At 43.8% G+C, this 14,259-nt stretch overlaps 6 protein-coding genes across 7 annotated transcripts; 3 read left to right on the top strand and 3 right to left on the bottom strand.

Moving 5' to 3' along the window:
* Positions 1 to 47: 47 nt before the first annotated feature.
* LOC119549863 (DNA replication licensing factor Mcm5) lies at positions 48 to 2,674 on the bottom strand. The gene is made up of 4 exons (XM_037858162.1): positions 2,412 to 2,674; positions 1,247 to 2,357; positions 368 to 1,189; positions 48 to 310 (listed from the first exon to the last, which is right to left on the bottom strand). The coding sequence occupies exons 1-4, from the start codon at positions 2,561 to 2,563 to the stop codon at positions 194 to 196; spliced, it is 2,202 nt and encodes a 733-aa protein (XP_037714090.1). The 5' UTR covers positions 2,564 to 2,674; the 3' UTR covers positions 48 to 193.
* A 539-nt stretch (positions 2,675 to 3,213) lies between these two features.
* On the top strand, positions 3,214 to 5,182 carry LOC119555629 (protein arginine N-methyltransferase 1-B). The gene is made up of 4 exons (XM_037867152.1): positions 3,214 to 3,473; positions 3,537 to 3,812; positions 3,889 to 4,118; positions 4,267 to 5,182. Exons 1-4 carry the CDS (start codon positions 3,471 to 3,473, stop codon positions 4,886 to 4,888), a joined length of 1,131 nt encoding a protein of 376 aa, XP_037723080.1. The 5' UTR covers positions 3,214 to 3,470; the 3' UTR covers positions 4,889 to 5,182.
* Positions 5,183 to 5,201: 19 nt separating this feature from the next.
* On the bottom strand, positions 5,202 to 7,309 carry LOC119555638 (RNA-binding protein 1). Its single transcript, XM_037867164.1, is given in 5 exon segments — positions 5,202 to 6,183; positions 6,185 to 6,232; positions 6,235 to 6,271; positions 6,761 to 7,139; positions 7,216 to 7,309. Coding segments are annotated over 4 exon segments (438 nt in total). The 5' UTR covers positions 7,081 to 7,139; positions 7,216 to 7,309; the 3' UTR covers positions 5,202 to 6,150.
* A 284-nt stretch (positions 7,310 to 7,593) lies between these two features.
* On the top strand, positions 7,594 to 9,117 carry LOC119553402 (39S ribosomal protein L37, mitochondrial). The gene is made up of 4 exons (XM_037863778.1): positions 7,594 to 7,831; positions 7,898 to 8,245; positions 8,303 to 8,583; positions 8,643 to 9,117. The coding sequence occupies exons 1-4, from the start codon at positions 7,656 to 7,658 to the stop codon at positions 9,065 to 9,067; spliced, it is 1,230 nt and encodes a 409-aa protein (XP_037719706.1). The 5' UTR covers positions 7,594 to 7,655; the 3' UTR covers positions 9,068 to 9,117.
* A 217-nt stretch (positions 9,118 to 9,334) lies between these two features.
* LOC119551640 lies at positions 9,335 to 10,728 on the top strand. Its single transcript, XM_037861074.1, has 4 exons — positions 9,335 to 9,552; positions 9,613 to 9,768; positions 9,822 to 9,988; positions 10,043 to 10,728. The coding sequence occupies exons 1-4, from the start codon at positions 9,416 to 9,418 to the stop codon at positions 10,726 to 10,728; spliced, it is 1,146 nt and encodes a 381-aa protein (XP_037717002.1). The 5' UTR covers positions 9,335 to 9,415.
* Positions 10,729 to 10,877: 149 nt separating this feature from the next.
* LOC119563080 lies at positions 10,878 to 14,183 on the bottom strand. Of its 2 annotated transcripts, XM_037876305.1 has the most exons (6): positions 14,021 to 14,183; positions 11,866 to 12,098; positions 11,677 to 11,812; positions 11,455 to 11,608; positions 11,214 to 11,400; positions 10,936 to 11,146 (listed from the first exon to the last, which is right to left on the bottom strand). In XM_037876305.1, exons 2-6 carry the CDS (start codon positions 11,958 to 11,960, stop codon positions 10,936 to 10,938), a joined length of 783 nt encoding a protein of 260 aa, XP_037732233.1. In that variant the 5' UTR covers positions 11,961 to 12,098; positions 14,021 to 14,183. The 2 variants fall into 2 exon arrangements, with proteins under 2 accessions (XP_037732234.1, XP_037732233.1); XM_037876306.1 differs by lacking the exon at positions 14,021 to 14,183 and having other exon boundaries at positions 10,878 to 11,146; positions 11,866 to 11,960.
* Between the last annotated feature and the right edge of the window lie 76 nt (positions 14,184 to 14,259).

Genomic DNA, 14,259 nt, shown 5'->3' with positions numbered 1-14,259 from the left:
TGAGGAATTTATCAAACTGTATAGGACCTGCCAGGTCCATTTAGGAATTTTCTGAAATTGTAGATTTTTTATTTGTCTCATGTGTGAAAAGAATGTATTGTTTTCTTAATAATATAAATGGAAATGCAATAAAAATGACGTACGTTTGATGAAACATTCAACGATGGATTAATAATGATGTGAATAACAGTGATTAGCAAATACGATAGAGCATCTTGCGTTGCATCCTGTGCTGAAGCTCTCCGCGACGAATCATAGTATGAACAACTTTCATTACGGTGCGTTCCTCATACTTCTGGCGCAAGAAGTCCTGATATACAAAAGCAAAATAAGTAAAAAGTTTCCAATATAAAGGCTAAAGAATTACCTGCAAAATATTCTGCTCCGAGACTTGAGATCCAATGGCAAAGCGGCGCTTCAACTGCTTTTCGATGCGGTTCAGAGTTTCCTGGTCCTCCTCGGTTGTGAATCCCTCGGCGCCGGCCAAGCTGCCGGTCATCGCAGCATCGAGCGTCGATACTTGGAAAAGGCGAAGGGCCTCGTTTACGTGGTCGTCGGAGACGAATGGCTGCAAGCGAATCTTCGCCAGCGATTCCGATATGCGAATGACGGCCTCTAGCTGGCGCACAGTAATCGGAATACTCAGTCGCTTGTCTGAGGCCTTTTCCTGCTGACCGGCTCCACTGCGCATAAGGACGTAGCGGCTCTTCAGCTTCTCTCCAGCAGCCTCGCTCAGGCGTGGACCGCAGTGGGTGCGACAGTAGTGGATGTACTTCTTGAACGTGGACAGCGATATCTCACCCTCAGCGGGCTCCGAAGGTGCCGACTTGTTTGAGCTGAGATGTACATTGATGATGTGCTTGGCCAGTGTGATGTCCCGCGTCTCATCGTGAATGTCCTTCACGATGAAAATCATGTCGAAACGGGACAGGATTGTGGGCATAAAATCGATATTCTCCTCGCCCTTGGTGTCGTCCCATCGACCGAAAATTGAGTTGGCAGCCGCCAAAACCGAACAGCGTGAGTTCAGAGTGGTCGTGATGCCGGCCTTGGCAATGGAAATGGTCTGCTGCTCCATGGCCTCGTGAATGGCCACACGATCGTCCTCTCGCATCTTGTCAAACTCATCGATACAGACCACGCCGCCATCGGCCAGGACCATGGCGCCGCCCTCCATAACGAAGTTGCGCTGGAGTATACCTTATAGGTCAGTAAACCAGACGATGTTAAATAATAGCATTCTTACCGTCTGAGGATCCTTCATAACCGAAGCCGTGAGGCCAGCGGCACTGGAGCCCTTGCCGGAGGTATAGACCGCAATGGGCGCCACCTTCTCCACGAACTTTAGCAGCTGTGACTTGGCTGTACCAGGATCACCAAGAAGCAAGACGTTAATATCGCCACGACGGCACAGACCGTCCGGCAAACGCTTACGGGATCCGCCAAAGAGCATGCTGGTAATGGCCTTCTTGATGTCCCGCGAACCAAAAATGCTCGGCGCCAAAGACTGTGAGAGACGATCGTAGATGTCATTGGAGGCAGCCATGCGCCGGAAGTTCTCCTCCTCGTCGGTGGTAATGTTGCTGTAGCGGGAGATGGCACCAGCACCCTCGGCGTCCACAGTAATGCCAACCACCCTCATGTACGGAGCACGCACTCCAACGACTGCCTTCTCGCGACCATCCTGGCGAGAGGGCTTGCCAACCTTACGGATGGAGTAGATGCCCTGGATGAGTACTCGGTTGCCGGGCACCACACGTTCGCAGAGGGAGCGATCGCAGAAGAGCTGAAGGTGGCGGGGAATCTCTCCCTGGGGCACAAAGTCGGGCAACTCCTGGAGCTTGAGGGTCTGGAAATCGACGCACTTACACTTATCCGGCATGATGAAGAAGGGATCCAGTGGGCACTTGGGTCTGCCCGCCTGCTCCGTGTTACACTTCCTAGGGAGGGCATAGCCCTCCAGACCAGGATTTACTTTGATATTTGGGATGACCGTGCTGCAGGACTGGCACATAATAGACATCCGTGTAGCCTTGGCACTGATTCCCGAGGCTGCGACAATAATGCCTGCAATCTTAACCAGCTTGGACACGCAGTCAGACTTCAGCTGGCGAATGTTGGTGGGATTTGCATTGGAACTGAGCAGGATCTGGATGTCGTGCATATTCTCCTCGTGCTCCGGCCGGGGAGCCGTGATCTCGTCAGCCACCTCCCGGGCGGCCTCCTCGAAGATCTGCAAGTGCTCTGTGGGCTGTTTGTTAAGCTTGTCCGCCAGAGCCTCATCGAAGCCCACCAGGTCCTCCATCTCGATCTCCAGAAAGTAGCGGGCGTTCAGGTAGTTCCTCTTCAGGGTATCGCTGCAGGAAGATTACCTTTAAGGGGGTTCGGTTGAGGGATTGCCGTTTACTCACCGGTATTTGTAGAAAAAGTTCTCCTCGTTGAAAGTACGGATGAACTCCTTGTACTTCTTCTTCACCGCCTGCAGGTTGATTTGCGCATCCTGCTGGTTTTCCCCGCCGAAATTGTCCGAAAAGAACACACCCGCATCATCGAAGCCTTCCATTTTGATTGGTAAACACAGTTAAGACGAGATACTATGGTAAATAAGTGCTACTTTCTGGCCCGCTTGTTTTTTCCTTCTGTTTGACAATGCGATGTGCCAATATTTTGCCGCCAAAATTGCCGGCCAAGCGATAGCTAGAGATGGGACATAGCCGCCGGAACTATCGATAGTTTTCTTGCAATATCGATGTTTTACTTGGGCAATTTCCAGTTTCAGAAATAATTAAATTGTTAATGTTTATTTATATATAATTATTTATTTATATTTCATACTACAATTTTTTGTTATCTCCGTCAGGATGAAATTTTTTTTTATAACATACCAAAGTTATAACAGAAAACTAATGCGCGAAACTACAGTCACAGCTCACAACCACCGTACAATTACCGGAAAAACTGTTAGAGATTTAAATGTTTTTATGAAGAATTAAGAGAATTTAAGTGCTAAATTAAATCTATGTTTGTATATTGTTCAAGGAACGGGTGTATTTAAAAGTTTATTCAAAAAGTTCAAAATAAACATATGTTGTAGGAGAAATTGTTTAAAATCAAGTGGGACATTAGTACAGTTTTTCCCATGTCATAACATACGGAGAAATACAAAATTAAATCAGCTGACAATTTCAAAAATGCTTTCAGCCCTGTGAAAATTACAAACCAGTTCCCTATGACTGTCACTGTTTGCCCATAAAATCCAGCACAAAAAATACCAAAATTCAAATTTTTGCACGCTGTCAAGTCCGCGGAAACATTGATAGTATCGATAACACGTGGGTTTTCGCACCGGCTCCAATCGGCGGCAGTGTTGCAAAGCGACTTTTTAAACTAGCGTGCTGTAGAAATAGTCCCATCATTTAGTCGCTATTTTTTCGACGTGAAAAACCAAAGAGACGCCGAAAAACTAGAAAATGGTGAGTTTTGAGCAGACTTTGCTGCCAATCGAAGGCCCAATTGCTGACGGATCGCTTTCGCAGGCCAGCACAGACATCCCGATGGAGGCAGCTGTGGAATCGGCGACCGGCATCACGCCCAATTCAAATGCGAACTCAAACAATGTGGCGAAGAAGCTGCCCGCGGAGGGGAGCACCGGGGACAATCCCAATGCCAATGCCGACGAGATGACGTCCCGCGACTATTACTTTGACTCCTATGCCCACTTTGGGATCCACGAGGAGATGCTCAAGGACGAGGTGCGCACCGTCACATACCGCAACGCCATGTACCACAACAAGCATCTGTTCCAGGGCAAGGTAGGGTCCACTTCCGGGGTTTCCCTCGATTCGCAATAGCACTAGGCGAGGTGGTACTAACCGCCCCTCTTTGCAGACCGTTCTGGACGTGGGCTGCGGTACCGGCATCCTGTCCATGTTCGCCGCGAAAGCCGGCGCCGCCCAGGTGATCGCCGTCGACTGCTCTAACATCATCGAGTTTGCCCGCCAAGTCGTTATTGACAACAATCTGCAAGATGTGATCAAGGTGGTCAAGGGCAAGATTGAAGAGATAGAGCTTCCAAATGGTATTGAGGGAGTGGACATCATCATTTCCGAGTGGATGGGGTAGGTTTCGAGTTTCCAGTGGTGTCATACGTTGAGGAACGTCATAAGAAAGGGGTGACAATCCTATTTGACTATAACACTATGATTAAATATCCCTTATATATGCAACCTCTGTATACCAACTCATTTAATTACTTTCCTAATGTAGCTACTGCCTCTTCTACGAGTCCATGCTGGACACAGTGCTGTACGCGCGGGACAAGTGGCTGAAGAAGGACGGCATGATGTTCCCTGACCGAGGCACGCTGTACATCACGGCCATCGAGGACCGACAGTACAAGGACGAGAAGATCAACTGGTGGGACGATGTCTACGGCTTTGACATGAGCTGCATTCGCAAGGTGGCCGTCACCGAGCCGCTCGTCGACGTGGTCGATCCCAAGCAGGTGGTGTCCACATCCTGCATGGTCAAGGAGGTCGACCTGTACACCGTGCAGAAGGCAGATCTCAACTTCTCGTCAAAGTTCAGCCTGTGCATCAAGCGCAACGACTTTGTGCAGGCGTTAGTCACCTACTTCAACATAGAGTTCACCAAGTGCCACAAGCGTCTTGGGTTCAGCACGTCACCCGACTCCACGTACACGCACTGGAAGCAGACGGTCTTCTACCTGGACGACCATATGACAGCCAAGAAGAATGAGGAGATCACCGGCACGTTCCAGATGAAGCCCAACGAGCGGAACAACCGCGACCTGGACTTTGTCATCGACATTAACTTCAAGGGCGAATTGTCGCAGATTCAAGAGTCGAACACATACCGCATGCGCTAGGGTCCGCCATAAACAAAATCCGAACTGCCAGTGTGTACCGGGGCTCAGAGCCCAGCGGCGAGGATATAAACAATGACTAGACGTAAGGATTTATTCCAGTGCGACATGTGCAACGAATTTGTGTTGCGTCTTCTCCTAAGTTTAAAGTGTACCTTTGTTAGTATACATAATATTTTTACACTCGTGCGCCTGTTTAAATTATTATTCGAACATACTTCTAAGAAAAGTTGTACAGTAGCACGTCAATTCTCACATAATAAACAGTGCATTTAGCACGTCCCCTTTTGCTGGAAACAAATGCATTTTGATGATATATGAAACCAATCAAAACTCGCTGATTGTGCGTCTTTATTTCTTAGTAAAAAAAAGGAATTTTAAGAATGCATCGAAAGATTTATATTGTCATCTGAAGAAAATGTACTTACATCGCAATCAACTTAGAAAACCCTACCAAAAAGTCGGCCTTGGCCACGCTCTTTGTTTGATTGCGACACTGCTTAATTGTTATCCTTTTTGGGAAATATTTTAATGCCGATCGCGAGAGTCCGAGCGACTTCGACGATCGCGCGAGAAGCTGCGGCTGCGGGGCGATCGGGAGCGACGTGGCGAGCGGGACCTGAAATAAACGCGTTGGTAAAGAAGACATGATTACTTCCCAATTTAAACAAGTCAATACAACTATCTGCTTAGAGTAGTAAGAAGTGTATGTACATACGCGCCTTACAAAGTGCTGAAAAAGTGTGGCTCTAAAAATAAATGCTGGCTGGAGTGTATCTGATTCACAATATAAACACAAATGAAAGCTGTGTAAATTGTATAGCTCAAATGAATCAATTATAGCGTTTAGTAAGCTGGAACCCCATTACTGTAGCTGCTGTGATGTTTTATAATAACCCTGGTATCCTACGTTTTAAAGCTTTCTACTTTGTTGGAAGAACCGGATCGCGATGACAAAATGGACGGACAAATCTATAATACTTGATTGCGTTACACAAGATCTAGGCCAGTTTTCTCATTATTTGAGTGGGTAATTCGAGAAAGCGGGCCCTAAACAACTAAATGTAAATCATCAAACCGTAAAAAATACTCCTAATCTCTGGCAAATAAAATAAAGAAAATAATTGTAAGCAATTATTTGAAGGATACGCAGGATAACTTCGTTAGTAGAACTCTTTTGGCGACTGCATTGCTTCTTCGAAGATGAAATCATTTGGGTTGCTAATCAAAACTTCTGTGAGGCTGTGACGCTGAACATGGATAATTTAGAGTTGCAAGTTGAAGGTTGCTGGCTGTGGGCTGTGAAGATGGTTGCTGTTGTAGATTGTTGATGTTGTAGAAGGAAGAAGAGTAGCAGTGGAAGTAGTTCTAGCCGAAGGAGTTATCCTGAAAAAGTGTCGATAACTCGCATTTAACAACCACTAAAGGCTTTTGATCGTAGATAATATATGTACATATGTATACAGTTTGTATTTTTGGTCCGAGTAACGTACTATCAATGTTCAATTGGTAAGGGTCAAGGGTCAATTGAACCTGAATAAGACAGCTTGCGAAGAGACCTCTATTTAATGAAGGCCTTTTCGCAGGCTATTTCGTCACGTGCAGTAAAAAGGGCGGGAAAATGTAAATGTTTGCAATTAGCAATCAATGTTTTTGCGATGATACCAATGAAATTTCGATTCTATAACAAATTGTATACTTTTTGATAAGAACTTGATTAATTCTGGCGCTTCGAGACAAGATTGCCGTTGTACGCTTAGAGTACCAAGGGAACTATCCCACTTTTAGATAGTCAAGAGATCCGTGACTTCCGTACGAAAGACATAGACATAGTCAAGGTACCACGGGAAGTACAGTTTTTGGTCGTGGAATTACCTGTAGCGCCCGGAACCAGAGCGTCCACTAGTACTGCCGCCCTCTCCCCGCCGGCGATCCCGGGAGCGACCCGATGACATCTCCACGCGGATTCTTGTGCCGCAGCAGCGCGTTCCGTCCAGGGCACGAGTCGCGTCCTCCGCGTCCCGGCGATCCTCGAACTCCACGAAGGCAAAACCGGGCGGATTGCGGGCCACCCACACATTCCGCAACGGTCCGTATTTGGCGAAGGCCCCTTCGATTTCATGCTTGGAGGCCGAGGAGCCCAGGTTGCCCACATACACCTTGCAGGCCAGGTCCCACTCCCTGTATCGCGGCATTTTTGTCGTGTGGTGTGGTGTGGCGCGGTGTCGTAAGTCTTGCGGGAGAAAGTGAGCGGCTGAAACACGAAAGTCGTGGTAATTAAGATGAGCCGTGCACGGGAGGTGGCTTGGGGAACTCCATTGAACACTTACCGTCTAGGATTTAACCTAATTTTCTTAATTTTCGTAGCAGAACCTTCCGCCTTTTCTTTATTTATTGCCCAGAGTGTGACCAGCCCCGCAAAATAGTGGTGGCTCGGCCAAACGATAGATATCGCTAGTTCACACAGCACGCTGTATTTATTTAAAATTTAAAATGTCTGAGATATGGCTATTACAAATTATTATTAAATTGTTCGGTTGGCTTTATTTTATTTTAATTCGCTCTTCATATTTAAGATCTTTTAAAATTAAAATAATTCCAAATACAAATATTATATTTAATTTATGAACTCAAGTCACTGAATTACGACCGCGACGAATAACGACAATAGTAACTGTGACTGAACATCTCCCATTCCTAATAGAAATTTCATAACCAGACCACCGGGTTCCTCTTCATTGAACGAAAACATTGGCAAATCTTAACTGAAATGAGGCTGACGAAAACCCTGTGTGCCCAGCACCTTGGATGGCACTTCAAGAAGCATTGGCTAGTCCAGGGAAAGCGGGTCCCCAAGGAAACAGGCGCTGCCGCCGAGCTCCTGAAACGGGGTGTTCAGGTGAAGAATCCAGAGGATCTATTAAACGCCAGAGTTGAGAGAAAACTGTGAGTATTTACAGGGAACTACCTACTGATTGAATAGGTAACATACATATATCATTTAACCTGCAGAGTGGACATCGTTGGCACCCGCGAGAAGACGATTCTCGAGGACACCAAGCACCCCGACTGGCACTCCACCGTTTGCCACTCCTACTCCGACAACAGCGTGCTGATTGGCGGTTTGCCACAGGCCCAGGTGCTGACCAACTGCATCGAGATCCCGACCTTTCCCAAGCAAATCGAGGATGCCATAGCCAGCCAGCAGTTACCCAAGTCCATAGACAAGAGTATCCGTCATGCCATTTTGGCATCCCACGTGCTCGATGCGGAGCAAGTTAAGCTGCCCAAGGTGAGGGTGCCGGAGAGGCCGCGTTTCAACCTGCCACGCTCCTACGGAATTTCCCACGAAAGAGTCAAGTAAGTTCACATCTACATACCCAATTGAACCCACAGTAACTTTGTAATCTCCCTCAGTCGGCTGCTGGTTAACAAACTGCTGCATGAAACCGAAAAATTAGCCGGTCGTTCAGTCTCAATACGTAAAAGGTTTATAGACAACGCCACCTTCAAGACTTCTTTAAACAAAGACGGTGATCTACTTGGTTTCTCTATCAACGCTGAAAAAGTGGTTTTCGCTAATCGTGCAATCGAGGCCATTAAGGGAAAATTTGAAGGAGACCTACCTGACCTTTACCCCATGAAGACCACGATATCGATTCCGAAACGACACATTTACCAAACAGAGAATTTTTACCGTGAGTTTCTTAAACAGAAATATACATATCATGAAAGTCTAACGATGTCATTCTTTTAGCCCTGCGCACGGACATTAGCTGCTCCCATCCACACACCATCTTTACGGTCTTTAACAAACACCTAGTGAAAAATTCCCATGGATCCGACGTGACAACTTCTCAACTCCACGCAAGGACATTGGTCAAAGCTTTCGTTGTAGCTGCGGCTCGAGCCAGGCAATTGCACGGGGACTCCTTGGAGGGTGCTCTCCCCAAGCCAATTGTCGTGCAAAGTGTCCAGACCGACGGGCGTACCTTCCACTTTGGAGTGCTGCAGCTGAACACACTCGATCTGGGCGCCAATAGCACTACGAAGAACTATTGGTTCCAAAGGCAGAACTACGATCTATTCTCCGAATGCTCCTACGAAGCGGGAAGAACGCATTTGGAGAACTACAATGGCGAAGTCTTCCGCATATTCAATGCATTTTACAACAACTCCTAAATACAAATGCTACTGAATAATAAAATATGTTTTTTGTTATGTCTGTATAAAGAACTTTTGAACTATTACTTTACTATTATAAAGTCCCCTAACATCGATATAGCTAGATTGTCAGCACTGTTTCTATGTGAAAGGTGCGAATTTCTGAATTATTTGGCGCCTTGTTATTCCCTTTCATCCATAGGTCGATATCCGAATCCCCAACCCCAACCATTTCAGTGGACTCCATAGCAACGTGGATGCACTAAATTGTTTATGCATCGATGTATTGACTGCTAATAGAGACGTTGTGCAAAGTTTTTCCACCCACACACGTTTAAAGTTTAAAAGGGCAAAAAAATCGCTACCATGAATAGGCCAAAGCAGGGTACCAGCTCCAACAACAGTGGCACATCATCGGAAACCAGCGAGACGCAAAGTGTGGATGACCAGCAAAGTGCTCCGCAATCGAACATTCGTGCAGGTAGTAGTGCATCATTGAGTAGGTGGGTAGTGTTGTTATTATTTCTATATATTTTTTAAACAATTGTAATCCTTTTTCATAGAGCCAAAAACAGTTGGAGACGCATGAAAGAGCTGGCTGCGGAGAAGGAAAAGGAAAATGAGGCCAAGCGACCTCCTTGGCGGGCAGTTAGCGTTTCCACGCTCACCAAGCCCGACAAAAGCGCCTTGCTGCGGGCCAAGTTACTGGATGCCTCGAGGTTATTAAATAGAATTTTTGCATTTAATAGGATACAAATATGTTCCCCTATAGACGTCTAAGAGCTGGCAAAGCAAATGTGGCCTTGCAAACGGACTTTGTGCCCACGAAGCTCATGAAAGAGGCCAGCTTTGGTGTGCAGAATGATCTGATTTTGTATAAGGACATAGGAATTCTTACCGATGGACAGTACTCCAAAAAGAAGGATGGCTATGAGAAGTGTGAGCTTAGTACTTGATACTTGCATTTATAAAATATAAACCAGATATTTGCAGATGTGCTCACCTATTCCATGTCCCAAATGACTGATAGTGTGCCTACCGTTTCGCGCCAAACTCAAACGCTACTGCCCAAGGCCTATAACAAGGATCTGGTCAACTCGTATCTCCCCAAAACCGATGAGGATGGCAGTGACATTATCTCCGATGTGGAAAAGAGGCTGGGCGATCAGATTGCCAAGATACGGAGGCTTAACTTCGATGGATCTCAGCAGTCGAGGCCAAGTGGGAATAATACGAACTTGGCTCCTACCTTGGCATCCTGGCATTTCGACGACGATGCAGTGGAAATGGAATCGGAACGACACTTTATACCCTACACCATCGAGTCCTTTAAGCCTTGGCGCAGCTTTGTGCCCTTTCCCTTCCGATTGAGGGGCAATTCCCTGATTGGCACCCAAAAAATAGATTGGTACGCCCTTCTGCAGTCCATCGATGACCTGATCAAGGAGTCCAACAATCTGGTGGATAAACTAGAGAACATTATGTTGGAGAACCGAGCTCATCGCAAGACGGTCCTGGGAAATCTGGGTAAATTACCCAAGTTTGAGCCCACTCACTTCTCAGCCCCTTCGGAGCACTGGTTGCCGCTAATTGAACAGCAGGAGAAGCAGTTGCAAATTATTTTGAGCGGCAGCGAGGCTAAAAGAGAATCCTCCAATGATAGTCCCAAAAATAGTTAGATATTAATATTCGGATACGATTAGAGAACAATTCTTAGGTTTTATGGCCTTAGGCTTTATAAATTGGTTTAGAAAAGCTTGTTAAACAGTGCACAATAAAATATTTAAATAAAAATAACACAATGGAGTTTATTTAATTGTTGAGAAAATATTTGGTTGTAAGTGTATGGAAAACAATCTTATTGATCATAAAATGAGCAGCATTAATTAAACCTTCTTTTCTCGAGAAATACCAGATTTTCCCTTTCCTTGGGAGCTCTTCTTCGGCATAAGCTTCATCAGAATATCCGTAGCTGATTTACTATCCAGTGGGCAATTGGAATACACCTCTTCACATGCCCTATCGTTGGAACGCTTTCCGTGCTCCAACGCCTCTTTTATAGCCGTTCCATCTAGCAGGTAATCTACCAGAGAATTTCTGAAAGTAAATAAGGATATTGGTAATACAGTTATTAATATTATATATGTACAATGTTTTTACTTACTCCGATAGCATGTGAATGAATTCATCCATCTGGTCAGAGGATCCGATCTTCATGTTATACTCTGTAGAACGAACATAACCACATACGGCACGCTGCATGCAACTCGTTGAGTCAATATTATTCTGACCCAGGACATCGTCGATTTTATTGATCATGCTGCTAAGAGGTGTCAGGTCACTATCCTCACCTTGAATAAAGTGGAAATTAAATTAAGAGATTTGAATTCCTTGTAAATACTCACTTCGACCGTATCCCCCGTAGCCGCCATGGAAGGCTGATAGAATCTTGGGAATAAGTATAATGGCGCCAATACCCACTAGAGTACCCAAAACAACACCGCCCAGATCGAGTTTAATAGGGTTGTAGGCAGAAAGTCCTGTACCGCCAGGATATCCCTAAATAGTTCAAGAAGAAATATACATTTTTTATGGTTTGTCTTTAAAATCTAAAAGCATTCACATACATTCAGAGATCCATATCCGGTGGTATATCCCAGTCGTTCCAGCCTATCTTTTGTGGAAGCTGCCTGCGGATCACTTGGCTGTGTTTTATTTTCGTTGTAGTACGATCTATCCCGCTGTGCTTTGTCCGCGTAGAACCTAAAAATCAAAACCAAAATAAGTTCTAATATTGCTAGCCAAACCCCACTTACTTATGACTCTCTTCATATTTTGGTATGGCATTTGCATAGGTTAGCAACACCATAACTGCCAGAAATTGCAATATGACAAAGTAATTGATGTTCATTATGCTTTTATATATACTCTTTTTTTGCTGTTATATTATAGTAGTAGTCCTCTGAAGTTTATGTCGCGGATCCAACGTGTCGTTCGCTCTGCTCCAAACTAATATTTCGAGTGGTACCAACTCCACTATTTATAAGAGCTAGCCAAAAATTCGAGCAATTTGTTCAAATTACAAAATGTCAAGCAATGTGCGGATTTGAATGCCGTTTATGCGAGTATTTTGGAAAAAGTGAGGAAAGAAACCCATTCTAGCAAAACGAATGAACAGGTGTTTGTAACCATATAGGCACTTATGCCCATGTCCCCACACACGCACAGTAAACCCTCGCAGAGAAAGACGACCATCCATTGTATTTATGTCGCCGTAATGCGCAATTTTCATTGCATACTCAATTATTTAACAAAATTATCGCAGCCACGAAAACGGCGAAGACGCCAACAAACAACCACGCTTGCTGGGCGGATAAATTGAGCGCCCATGCATCTGAAACCAAGAGTCGTATATCTATGTACTCCCATGGATCAAAATCGCGACTCGGGACCGGAGACACATGGAAGTGTTTGCACCTGCGCGGCTTGCATCATTATGAGGGGCACCCGACCAAGAGATTTCTGGTATTAAGTCACTGACTTTTTGCCGCTCGTTTTTTGTAAGTATTCAAAAGGCCTAAAATATATGGGCTTTTACATTGATATTAAGAAATGGCTCAAAGCATCTCGAAGAAAAGTTACTGCTTTAATAATGTGCCAATTTGGAGGATCTGATTAAATATAAATGATCCTAAACATTTATGTAAAAACCCAATGTTTGTAATAAATATATATTGAAAAGTTATATATTTCTATAGTTTAGTGATCAGGGTCACCATCGCTGACCTTCAAAAATTCACAGCATATTAAAAAAATAAATAAATACATCTTATATATTTTTGAGTTCACCAAACTTTTTCAAGTTGAGCATGTGTAGGTTTTTTGTGGGGCTATCAAAGCTTTCAATATTCTTTATCATCATTTAGGATTTTAAATTAATTACAAGTATGGGTATGAGTATGATTAAGTAAAGCTAGAACAGATACAAACTAATGTTTCTAATAAATAAAACCTTGAAATACATTTCCTTAAATATATCGTCTCCTCTTATCATTTTCTTTAAATAAAATTATCTATGATAGTTCTTGTGAGATCCACATTGAAGGATTGGTTTATATCGATGTTGGCCGATTTATTTGCTGTTAACTCGTCAATGTCCATTTACACTTAATTGGTATAAAGAAAATAAGAAATTCCAAGTCAACGCTCAATGACATATTTGTTCTCCGATTAGTGTGACTTTGGCAGCCTTGAAATTACGAGTCATTCATTGCCTCTCGTTAAGGTTAATGTCATAAAGAATTTGCTTTTTTGAATTTCTGCCATGGTTTTGTTTATATACAACTAGACACCTACACAGCCGATTTTATATGTGGGTATACGATGATGTGCAGTTTATTTATATGTTCACGAATACATGTTTCCGATCTTCTATTGTAAGAATGTATGAGTAATCTGGCCTCAAATTGTTGGAAAACAAAATTTATTTTTATCTTATTTGTGTTTTTTAATAATTTATTTCCAGATATATGTGTGGAAAGCTCAGTGTCCGGTCCACAGGTGATACCCACCGACCATAAATTGCTCTCAGGATTTTAATTTCATGCCTTATTTGATTTATTCTTAAAATGCCCACTCATAATTGGACGTCTTGGCTGCATGTTCTATGTTTGTTTGTCAATCAATCTTTTGACCGAATTTAAGATGACGAATAGTACGATGATGTTTTGAATGATGCGAAAACTATCCTAAAACCTTGCAAGTCATTTGGGATATTACGATGTACATATAATTTACCGCCATTAATGTTTACATTAAACAAATATTGCATTCCGCCAATGCTTATAAATAAATTTCAAAATCAAATATTTTCGATTTTCAATAATTGCTCGTTATATTCGAAAATCTTGTACTGAATTTAAAAATAAATAATTCTCAACACATTGGCGTACATATCGACCAATTTATCACCTCTGCGAAAAGGGCCACTACATCATATCATAATATCATAACACTTCATCAAGAAAACAAATATTCTACGAGTGTTCGATCTAAAAATACAAAGTTTCTGGAAAACATCCATGACGTTTGTTTTCGAAAAGGGCTTCTATATCCTGTGGGCACAAGGCGGTATACGTTTGTACATAGGCTTTTCCGAACACAACTGTATGAAAAGTGCTGGCTTTATGTAAACAGAATTCGCTCGCTCT

The sequence above is a fragment of the Drosophila subpulchrella genome, chromosome 3R (genome assembly GCF_014743375.2).
Source record: "Drosophila subpulchrella strain 33 F10 #4 breed RU33 chromosome 3R, RU_Dsub_v1.1 Primary Assembly, whole genome shotgun sequence".
Taxonomy (NCBI): domain Eukaryota; kingdom Metazoa; phylum Arthropoda; class Insecta; order Diptera; family Drosophilidae; genus Drosophila; species Drosophila subpulchrella.
This window is presented reverse-complemented; position numbering and strand designations above follow the sequence as displayed.